This window comes from Solanum tuberosum, unplaced genomic scaffold (assembly GCF_000226075.1).
Source record: "Solanum tuberosum cultivar DM 1-3 516 R44 unplaced genomic scaffold, SolTub_3.0 scf00092, whole genome shotgun sequence".
Taxonomy (NCBI): domain Eukaryota; kingdom Viridiplantae; phylum Streptophyta; class Magnoliopsida; order Solanales; family Solanaceae; genus Solanum; species Solanum tuberosum.
In genome coordinates this window covers 847,806-859,378 of record NW_006239019.1, presented here as the reverse complement: position 1 = coordinate 859,378, position 11,573 = coordinate 847,806, and the positions used below count along the sequence as shown (strand labels likewise).

At 34.5% G+C, this 11,573-nt stretch overlaps 2 protein-coding genes across 2 annotated transcripts; one reads left to right on the top strand and one right to left on the bottom strand.

Moving 5' to 3' along the window:
• Nucleotides 1–213: 213 nt before the first annotated feature.
• Nucleotides 214–1,537, top strand: WIN2 (wound-induced protein WIN2-like). Its single transcript, NM_001288699.1, has 2 exons — nt 214–639; nt 1,328–1,537. Exons 1-2 carry the CDS (start codon nt 214–216, stop codon nt 1,535–1,537), a joined length of 636 nt encoding a protein of 211 aa, NP_001275628.1.
• Nucleotides 1,538–6,252: 4,715 nt separating this feature from the next.
• LOC102589880 (probable magnesium transporter NIPA6) lies at nt 6,253–8,790 on the bottom strand. Its single transcript, XM_015308916.1, has 7 exons — nt 8,711–8,790; nt 8,510–8,600; nt 8,256–8,416; nt 8,025–8,152; nt 7,745–7,882; nt 6,793–6,885; nt 6,253–6,707 (listed from the first exon to the last, which is right to left on the bottom strand). The coding sequence occupies exons 1-7, from the start codon at nt 8,718–8,720 to the stop codon at nt 6,579–6,581; spliced, it is 750 nt and encodes a 249-aa protein (XP_015164402.1). The 5' UTR covers nt 8,721–8,790; the 3' UTR covers nt 6,253–6,578.
• Between the last annotated feature and the right edge of the window lie 2,783 nt (nt 8,791–11,573).

Here is an 11,573-nt window from a genome sequence, read left to right as displayed (position 1 = left end):
TAAAATGATAGTCAAAGTTTTTATAGTTTTAACTTTTAAAAAAAAACTATAACAATTAAAAATGGACGAATATAGTATTAATTAAAAGTATAGCAGCTGCAAGCACCCAAATTTCAGGGACACAACCAAAATAAATACATAAATAAAGACCTATAAAACCCCCGAATCTATTATAGATCAAACGTAGATCAATACACTTTTGGATAAAAAAAAATGGTTAAGCTAAGTTGTGGTCCTATTTTACTAGCTCTGGTTCTTTGCATCAGCCTAACCTCAGTTGCCAACGCACAGCAGTGCGGAAGGCAAAGGGGAGGAGCGTTATGTGGCAACAACTTATGTTGCAGCCAATTCGGGTGGTGTGGATCGACACCCGAATATTGTTCACCTAGCCAAGGTTGCCAGAGCCAGTGTACTGGAAGTGGACCAGATCCAGGCCAAGGGGGCAGCGCGCAAAACGTTCGTGCAACATATCATATATATAACCCACAGAATGTTGGGTGGGATTTGAATGCTGTTAGCGCTTACTGTTCTACTTGGGATGCTAATAAGCCTTACGCCTGGCGGAGTAAGTATGGTTGGACTGCTTTTTGTGGTCCAGTCGGACCTCGTGGTCGTGACTCGTGCGGAAAGTGCTTAAGGGTAAGATATACTAGCTACATCCTTCCGTTTTTATTTTTAGTTGAGAAAAGTTAAAATTAAAGAGTTATCAGAAACAACGAATAAAGTATATATTGAGATTTAATTATTCGTAGCAAGGTCCTAATCATAATCAGGATAACAAATGTATTTTTCCCAAGTAAGATTGCTTTACAACTATGAGTTTGAATGAGTACTGGTCAACATTCACTGGTTTTGGTCAAATTGATAGAGTAATTAATTTGATGAGTTTTTTTGTTTTTGGTAATTGAAGTATATGTTCCTAGACTTTCTGTGTAATTAGATCTAACTTGACTTTTACAACAAAAACCAGTCACAAAGAAAGCGATTGTTATATAATTTATTCAAAATTATTTTGAGAGTTTCATTTCCATCAATACTAATTTGGTATACTTTGGATTGAATATAAATTAGAAGGAAACAAGCAGTGTTTATTCAAACAAAGGGAACAGAAAGTTTCCTTGTTTAGCAATACGAAAGTAGTTCTAGTATTGAGATGTTTAATATTAATAAGAGTTTTTAGGCTTATTTTGTGATAGCGTAACTCATTAAAAGAGTCTGAAGTAATGATCATTGACTTTTGAATGTCAAAGTTAATACTATCATCTTATTAATACATAGTTTCTAAATAATATTACTCAACTAATACCATCGCAAATTATGTATACAGGTGACAAATACACGTACAGGAGCTCAAACGACGGTGAGAATCGTGGATCAATGCAGCAACGGCGGACTAGATTTGGACATTAACGTTTTTCAACAAATCGATACAGATGGAGTAGGAAATCAACAAGGACACCTTATTGTGAACTACCAATTTGTTAATTGTGGTGACAATGTCAATGTTCCTCTGCTTTCTGTAGTTGACAAAGAATGAGAAACAACTACATGGCTCTGTTTAGTCTAATGGTTGTATAAAAGTCATCTTTGATGATTTAAAAAAAGAATAAAAGAACAAAATGAAAAAGAAAAAAAAAGGTTCTTAGAAGGGGTTAGCCAATTCCATATGATCTGTTGATCATGGATGTCTTCATTTTAAGGAAAAAGTGAGTTGAAGTGTGTATTGTATTTGTGATCATTTTGTACTCGACTTATTTGAATTTTGAATAAGAAATTCCAACAACTCTTGTTTGGGGATTGAATTGGGATGTTATTTATGTTATGTAGTGAGTGACAATATAGAAATTGTCATGCAACATTATGTAAAATAATGCTTTTACTGTCGCATACAAATTTATGTCACACTCTATTCAATTTGGTCATTCTATAAATAGGAATTTTCGCATATAACCATTTAAAAATAACTTAATTATACTCCATAGCTATAGTTTGTTAATAACGATTCGTAACTACATGTTAGATGGAGGAGAGAGGCGAGCGAGAGAGGGAAAAGAGTGGAGAGAGGCAAATTGTATATGTATATTTGTCGAATTGTATATGTATATCTGTCAAATTATTGTATATATGTAACTGATATACATATGTATTTGTAAATCTGTCGAACAAGATTGGGAGAGAGGAGGAGAGAGGTGAGCGAGATTGGAAGAGAGAGGAGAGAGACGAACTGTATATGTATATATGTAAGATAATTGTATATATGTAATTGCTATACATATGTATTTGTATATCTGGTGAGCGAGATCGGGAGAGAGAAAAGAGCGAGAGAGGGCAAAGAGTGGAAAGAGGATAATTGTTGTTGTATATCTGTTATATAATTGTATGTATACAAATGTCTAATTTGTATTTGTATATGTATAAGTGACGAAATTATAGTTAAAAGTAAGTTGTGAGCCGTAATTAATTCAAATTATAGTTATGCCTATGTTAACTAATTAACTTGTATATGTTTGCTTATCCGCGTAATTTTCCATTCTAAAAAAATAGTTATAATTTTTAAAAGATTTTTTCAAAAAAATTAATTTGATATTCTCATTTGATACAAAATTAGGCGAAATAAACTTTTTTGATGATCTCCATTTTTTTCCGAATAATCCTTACCTGCTTTAGAGAGTATATAATGTGTATAATAAATGTATATATAGTGTGTATAATAAATGTACATATAGTGTGTATAATATTCATTTTGGCTACAATATGTCTTTTGATTTTTAGCTAATTGTCAATATTTCATCAGAATGGTAGCTACTTATGTATTGCCCGAAAAATATTTTCTTAATCTTTGTGCTGGCCCATAGAAAGGTGTATTAATTAACCATGTAAAAAGTTTTTTCTTTCATAAACTAGATATTGTATTAATTATGCAGCTTTTAATACCAAAAATAAGACTTTTTTTCCCCGTAAATGTTTTGAACTTACCTATAGAACAATTTTTTGCGTGTGTGATGTAAAAAAAAGAAAAGGAAACTTAGTAATCAAACGTACGTGTAGGTAAACAGCGTAAATAATGAAAGAATGGGCATCATAAAAAGAATTTAACGCTTTTTAAATCTATATTTAATTAATGTACATAATAAAATAAAAGACGCATAGACTTTATAACAAATTCTTAAATACTTTAAACAAATTCGAAACTAGTGTTTAAAAACTATTACGATAATGAATCAAGATTAAAAGGTCTATATTCAAAATTAATAGAGAATGAAAACAGATAGTGAAACTAATTAACTATATATTTAACTCAAACAATATTTAAATAACAATCATTAACGGACTAGAATACTTTAGCTATACCTTGAATATACTTAAATTAAAATTTACATTAATTTGATCAAAGGTGAAATAATTAAAAAAAAAATCAGGTCTTAAAAAACAAAATAAATACGCGTTTCTAAAAGTTACTATATTTTGTTTAATATTTTAGGCAATTTTTTTTCATAAACCATTTACAATAAAAAATAGGAAAGCGTAATTTTGCATGTATATATATCTTCTCTTTACTACACTCATATATCGATTTACTTCTTTCTATCAAAATTTTAGCTTAGGGTTATTTAGGTTGTTCATTGTTATAGTTATGACGATTCTTTCATATGATTCTAGGACGAAGAATGATAAGATCACGTTGGAAAAAGATAACAAGATTCTTCGGGCTGCGATGTTGAAGAAGCGATATGCAAACATGATCATGAAATCCCAACAAGTTCTTGGTGAAGTATTTGATGAAGAGGAGACGAAGAAGAAGGCTGCGTTGTGAGGATGATCTTGAAGCGGAAAGAGATTTGTTGGCCATTATTAGTGCTCCAAGTCGATGGTAGATTAAAGATTGATATTTGTACGTATATAATAGTATATGATACTTGTAATCATATAGAGTATTATTTTTGCCGCCATTTACATTGTTTGTAATTGGTGAGATCATAAGAAATTGTTAAAGTTGTTTGGGAAATCAAATCGGAATTAAAGAAATTCATGATAAGTTGTAGGTTTGTAGTCTTGGAGCGGTAGTTACTCCACAAACCTACGAGGGTTGCTCAGATGGTAAGCCTCTTATCAGTATTTTAAATATATCCAAAATTAGTGTTTAGAAACTATTACGTTAATGAAAATCAAGATTAAAAGTCTATAAGCAAAATTAATAAAGAATAAAAGAGATGGTGAAACTAATTAACTACATATTTAACTCACACATATTTAAATAATAACAATCATAAATGGACTACCTTGAATTTACTTGAATTAAAATTTACATTAATTTTATCATGCTTGAAAATAATAAAAACTTTTCAGGTTTGAAAATAAAATAAAATTACACGTTTCTAAAAGTTACCATATTTGGTATTTTGGTTTATTAGTTTAGGAAACTTTTTCATAAACCATTTCCAAAAAAAATAATAGGAAAGCGTAATTTTTCTACGTACATATATCTTCTCTTCGATCAACTTTCTTTCTATCAAAATTCAGCTTTTATTAATTAGTTTGTTCATTGTTACATTACATTATGAACACAGAGAAGGATAAGACGTTGGAAAAGTCCCAACAACAACTTCTTCGGGCTGCAATGTTGAAGAAGCGCTATGCACATATAATCGTGAAGTCCCAACAACAAGTTCTTGGCGACGCGTATGATGAAGAAGAGATGAAGAAGAAGGCTGCACTGTGGGATAAGCAATTGCAAGAAGATAAAGCCAACTCGAAGAGAAAAAGAGATAAAGATAGAAAGGCAGCGAGGATCGCCATTGAAAGCATCAAAAGAACCGTTAGTTTTGGCGATGATCTTCAAGCCGAAAGAGATTTCTTGGCCATCATTGGGTGCAGGGGCCGTTGGTAAGTGTTTGATGAAACGTGATTTTTTTTTTGTTCGATTCTACTTGGTTTTCAAAAAATAATAATTTGTTTTTGTGTTTTTGTTTTACGTTCTTTTCAAAATAAAAAAATAAAAAAATTTGCTAGTTGTTTCTACTTAGTTTTCCAAAAAAAAAAAGGTTTTTGTGTTTTTGTTTTACGTTCTTCTAAAAATAAATAAATTGTTAGTTGTTTTAGTTGTTTCTACTATATTTTCAAAAAAACAAAAAAATATTTTGGTTTTTATGATGTTTGTATACAACCAATCATCTCTTACCTTGCCAACCCACATCTTGACAAAACCAACCCGATTCTTTTTTAATCGTACCTTCTCGCTAAACTCCTTAATTGTCTTTACACAAGTATGCTTGTTAAAACTTTCTTCATCCATGGCTTATTGTTGCCCATTTCCTTTGACTCATCATGAAGTCATTAGTTCCCAATATAATCATGACCACCCAAGGGTCGTACCTCGTCCTAGAAACAAGAGAAAATCAGCACAGATTGCTGCTAATCAATTGAGTTCCTCCATTGATGGAGCTTGAGCTCACAAGAAAGAAGAAGAAGAATCTAGAAGAGTTGCATGAAAATTATATTCCATTGAATGTGAATTAAAAGAACTGAAACTGTACAATTGATCATTATATACACATTTTAGACTAGTAACAAACTAACAAACTTTCTAACTAATTCTGACTAACTAACTTTTAACTAACTGCATTAACTAAAATGTGTTATAAATGACCTATATTCTCAACACCCCCTCTCAAGTTGGAAGGAAATGTATTTACAGACAACTTGTTCAATAATGTAGCATGTTTTACTCCAGTAAGAGCCTTTGTGAGGATATCTGCCAGTTGTGAATCAGTGGAAATGTGGTGGAGAGTGATCAAGCCTTGCTGAAGTTTATCTCTAACAAAATGGATATTGTTGCCAGTCCCTTCTATTTGCATCCTTCTGAGAATGCAAGTTCATCCCTATTGCCTGGAGTTTTCGATGGCACTGGTTATAGATCTTGGAGGAGAGCTGTTCTTAGAGCTTTATCTGTTAAGAGTAAAACAGGTTTTATCAATGGAAAAATAGTAAGGCCCAATCTAGATGATCCTAGTTTTCAACAGTGGGAGAGGTGTGATAACATGGTATCAGAGCAGGGCCCGTCTCACCCGATGTTGGGGCCCCCAAAATCAAAATTGCCCACGTACCAGATGCTAAGCACTGGGCGTGAGGTGGGGTGTTAAAGAATGACAAAAGTCCCACATCGGTGGTTAATGAGATGGGTGGACTCCTTATAAGGCTTGGGCAATCCTCCTCCCTTTGAGCTAGCTTTTGGGGTGTGAGTTAGGCCTAAGACCTAATTTAACAAAGTACACATGTATGCGTCTGTCAAAAATGTGTTCAAGAGGCTTGGCGATCATCCCAAATGGAATAGCTAGCGAGTATGTCAATAAATCAAATAATATGACACTGTAAAATATATTCTCCCTTGGTGATGATGCACCAAACTACAAAGGAACGCAGAAGTAGCAGTAATCACGCCTAGTTCAACATCTGTTTTTTAAAGGAGTGCAACAGAAAGATGTGATGACATCCTTGTTGTAGATAATAGGCAAGGTAGCACTGTATCTAGAATGAACATATATAATATGTGAGGATAAGAACTTCCAGTAAACTTTAGTCTAATCCATACCTGGCAAAGGAACTGGGTCCTGCTCTCTAGTGACATGGAGCATGACTGTTCCTGAAAGTACAGTTATAAATCCACATATCGCAGAAATTATGTCGCTGGCACTTTGTCCTGCCCAGTCCTGCAAAGTGAGATGACTATTCATAATACCCTGTACCATATTCATAGAGGACCATAACGAAGAAGAGCTTCAATTGACAGAATACCTTGAACATTATTGCACTTGCGATGATGGTCATTGTGGTGAACATTACATAATATATTGGAGAAACAATTGCAGTGTTGAATGTATCCAGTGCCTATCAAAGGATGTATAGATATCAGAAATGTTTTTAAACTCCCCAAAGGGTACCACCTTGAATGACCCATAACAATCATGCATGTCATAAACTCCAAAACAAAATTACACATCTCATGTTAATAGTACACATTTCAAACCAACTAATTTTTTAGTCGTCCAGCAGCAGTCAAAAGGTTGTTCAATCAATTATGCATCCCCCAATCAGCTAATTAGGAAAATTTAACACGACAATAGACCAGAATATTGTGCTATATTAGAAAACGGAACTACTTGTTTGAGATATCCAAAGTTATGCTGCTCAATCATTAAGCTTTTAAGAAAGACCAACAAGTGACTCAAGGAACTGAACTGTGATACCCTGTTTCTCAACATAGGATGAGAAAAGGCATTCCTAGAGGACTGTGCAAGGTGGACATTAAACTATTCATGGGCATCTAATGACGTTCATCAAAAATAAATCTTAAGCTGAATTATATTTCCAAATTACAAAAACCTGAAAGAAACATAAACAAAGTCTGCAGTTCTGAAGAACGTTCTAGCATAGTAGGTATCAATTCTCATTATCAACCTTACACTTTATCTTTCTGACAAATACCGAGACACACTATGATAAAATTAGCACCAATAGAAGGAGTGCATAAAGAAGAATAATTACTTTAATATCTAAATCTAAATGAATGATAGAAAATATGCACATAGATCATAGATGTATGATCTAAACTACTCTCGGATATGGGCAAGCAAAGGCTTGATAGGTTGATAAGAATACATCAATTCAGAACAAATCAATCACAAATTAGTTGGGGTCGGCTTCTCAAATCCCCTTTATCCATTCTACTCTATAGATAAAGTATTACCTTATTAAGGTAATTTAGCTGTGTGATGACGCATATCACTGCAACAGAAAGAAAAAACCATGTCGGAGGATAAGCAACTTGACTTATTCCTTCCAAAGTAAGTTTTATTGCAATTCCAATAGCCTTTATGCTGACAATCTGCAAAGAACCATGAAAAAACTACAGCAACCAATCTCTGGACAAGGTAGCAAACTGTTGATATATGCAAACCGCACCACATACAGAAACAGTTGTGTCCACATTGCAGCTAAGAATGGTAGCTTAAAAGAAAACAAATTACCGTGAATGAACCCATTAAGGAACAGATTCCCAAATAAACCAGTATATTTGTCTGCCCATAGCGAGGCTCAAAATGCAAAATCAAAGCTAGCACCACCGATAAAGTTGCAGCTACATAAGCCAAAAATGCTGCAGACAGAGGCAGTAATGAAGAAATAAGTAATTACTTCTATAAGTGCGATGACCTATGGTAAACAGAAAAACATTTATGCTAAAGACACAAAATTCAAACCTGGTTGAGTTGCCAAAATCCAGATTTCTTCTAAAGAAGCTGGCATATTCTCCTGAGGTGCATGGATAACAATAACCACTGAGCCCATGATGCACGAAATGCATCCCAGTACACCCAATCTTTGCAATCGTTCTTTCAACAGAAAGTGCGCCAAAATAGCACTATTCAAAAATTCACCAAGCTAAGTTTTGTCAACACCACTCATGTTTCATTATTAGAGCGTACAAACAGTTCATAAAGTTCAAAAATCATACCTGATAATTATACTCAAAACACCAAGAGGGGTCACCAGAACTGCTGGAGCATAAATATAAGCCACAAAATTGGCCACCTCCCCAACGATCACTACATAATCCAAATCCAAAATTTTCATCAAAATCCAAACCACACAATACCAATACATTCATTATCCGAAAAGTGGGTTAAGGCATTGAGACAATTCATGATTTACTCACTTGATATCATGCCTGTCCACCAAAGTGGTTCAAGCAAATACGCATAGCCTCCAACTCCTGCAGTAAATATCAGAATAACTGTTTAAGTGAGCGACCAGAAGTTGGCACAGTATGTGATGGACAAAATGATCTTGTATTACAGATTTTAATTAGTTTAGAGTCATGAATCATAAATTAGACAATGATAATGTGGCACTAAAAGACTTCAGAACAACTGAAAATAAGCAAATAAAACATTGCAGTTTTAATTTAAAAAATGAATAGAATTGATATATCAAGAGAACAGAAGAAATTTCAACAGCAATTTCTTAAAAACAAAGCAGAAGACCCTGAAGTATTTCATATTTCTAACTGATACCAACTCAATGAAAATAAATAGTAATTACACCCGACATGGACTAAGCTGGTCAAACAAACCCTTTAACCTCAAAACTTCTTTAATCGCCTCAGCCATAGCCATATATATAGCCACATAATAGATAATGTTACAAGATGTTGTAATGGCACCTTCCAGCAACCAACACAACCACCAATACAAAATTTATAGCCTGTGAGTGATCCTTTTTATCAAAATCTCTGGCATAATAAGAGTCCATAAAACCATCAAAGGTATTAATAATTCTCCACAACTTCAAACATATATCTCTTCTAAGAATGACTGGATACTAGTGGGTGTCTGAGGGTAAAGTAACTGGCGGCTGTGACTATGATGTTCTGGTAGTATTAATATTGTTGGCTTTAATGGATTATTGTAAAGAGTATGAGAAAATGGATAAATTGAGTATGTTTATGATTGTTATGAGGCCGGACTGGCTGATTGTGAAGTCAGACGAATGGGAAGGTGTGTTATGGACATCGTGGAAGGGATATCTTGGGTTGTTCAATTTCGGTTTTGTATATTCTTATGTGACCACCTACCTCATTTTAGACATGGTTTTGGATTATGATTCTCTGTCTATGTTCAGACGTGTTTTTACTTTGTGGATGAATGCCTAGTGGTGAATCGGATGGACCGATTCATGCTCTCTTAACAGAATAGAATACTTGTGTGGGTGGGCCGATTCAGAGATAGTGGGTTCGATGTGGTATTAGGGTGGTGGAAGGTTTTCGGAAGTTCTACAAGTGTCATCTTGCTTTTGGAAAGGTATAGAGAGGCTACCGTATATGGCTACAGTTGTTGGCTATTTTGGTATTTATCTTGCCCCTGTATGCAAGGTTCAACTAGGTGTGGTTCGATGCTTAGGTGGCCCATGGGCCTAGTTCTTCCGTTGCTGGAGTTGTCTACAATTACGGATCCTACTTCAGTGTTTTGGTGGCATCCTTAGAGGTTTATATGCTTGGATGAGTCGATCATCAGTTGGATACTTGATCATTTCTATCTGTGGGTTAGATAAGCGTGATTATTCCAAAATGGGTGCTCGATGGATATGCATCAGATTAGTATGACTCAGACTTGTGGAGATGTGGTAATGGGAATGGAATTTTTTTCTAGAGTCGGTGATGGTTCGTGTGTTGTGAGAGCTTGGTGATTGATTTAGGTTCATCCTTGATTTTTCTGTGGTTATTGATTCCGAAATTTCTCTCGTGGTTACATGATTAGGGGTTTGTCATGGTAAATATGTTGTGGTCTTGAGATCTTAGATTCAGATTCAGTCTATGAGTTAGTCGGTGGTTTGAAATAACCCTTTGAGGGTTAAGTTGTCAAGATTGATTTGGGAATCCTTTTTAGGGATTTTTGGGATAAGGTTTAAGAATGGGTTCGTTTGGAGTAGTAATTATTGAGTTCGGAAATTTCACCTCGGGGTTGAGAGCGTCGAGTATTTTTGCCTTCTTCTACTTTATGTTCGAGGACGAACATGATTTTTAGTGGTGAATAATGTAATGACCCTAAAGGTCATTTTTGGAAATTTTCATAAAATGACCGTTTTACCCCTCCCGATAGTTGCCCCGAGTCCTAATTAATGTACTTTCGAAGTTGGTTTGAAGGAAAATTGATGAAAAGTTGAGTTTTTGGAAAGTTGAGTTTTTAAGAGTTAAAGTTTGGTTAAAAGTGCTATTTCGAGTCATTTGGAGTTTCGAGACTCGAATCGAATTTCCGTCGATTCCAGCAGTTTTAGAATGTCGAAACGGGTCTATGAGAATTTACGGAGTCGAATTTGGAGTTAAAACGAAGATTTGAGGTCCTAAGTTACAAAAATTGTGAAATTTTGATCAAGAGTTGACTTTGGTCAACAAACGAGGTTCCGGTGCTCGAAATGGAATTCCGAGGGCACCGTTGGATTCAGGGGGTGATTCTAAGTCTAGAATGAGTCTTGGTGGAATTTTTAGAGGCCCCGAGTGCGTTTCGAGTTTTTGAGCCTAAAGTTAGTTTCTTGACGCCTTATCGGATACCGGGTCAAGGAGACCTCGAATTCAAATTCCGACGATTTCATTGAGTCCGAAATGTCATTTTCAAGCTAGTAGCATATTTGGTTTGTGTTCGGGAAGTGCCAAATGAGTTTTGGGTGAGCTTTTAAGCTTCTTGGATGCTTTGACACTATTTCAGCAAATTGTGGCAACTAAAGGGTTCATTATTAGTTTTAAAGGTCGAAAAATTATTCCGAAGGTTCTGAAATTTTGAGCATGAATTATAGGACTTATCTGCAAATTTTGGTGCATTTTCGCTAACCCGAGATTGGACTTTTATCGCAAATAAGAAATAATTATTTACCGAGTAGAAATGATATTTGACTGGGCAAACGAGCATGAAATTGAGCTCCGATTGAACGAACAGGTCCGTATCATTATTTAAGACATTTACAAAAAAGAATCGGGTCATTTCACTATCGTATGAGGAAATTACGGCCTTTTTAGTGAAAGATTA

Bases quoted from the DNA above. Each gene is read 5' to 3' on its own strand.
- WIN2 (NM_001288699.1), top strand. From the start codon at position 214: ATGGTTAAGCTAAGTTGTGGTCCTATTTTACTAGCTCTGGTTCTTTGC. The intron at 640-1,327 runs GTAAGATATACT...TTATGTATACAG, and splicing joins CGTGCGGAAAGTGCTTAAGG to GTGACAAATACACGTACAGG.
- LOC102589880 (XM_015308916.1), bottom strand. The intron at 8,153-8,255 runs GTTTGAATTTTG...CTCTGTCTGCAG, and splicing joins GATTTTGGCAACTCAACCAG to CATTTTTGGCTTATGTAGCT. The intron at 6,708-6,792 runs GTATTCTGTCAA...CTCACTTTGCAG, and splicing joins CAAGTGCAATAATGTTCAAG to GACTGGGCAGGACAAAGTGC.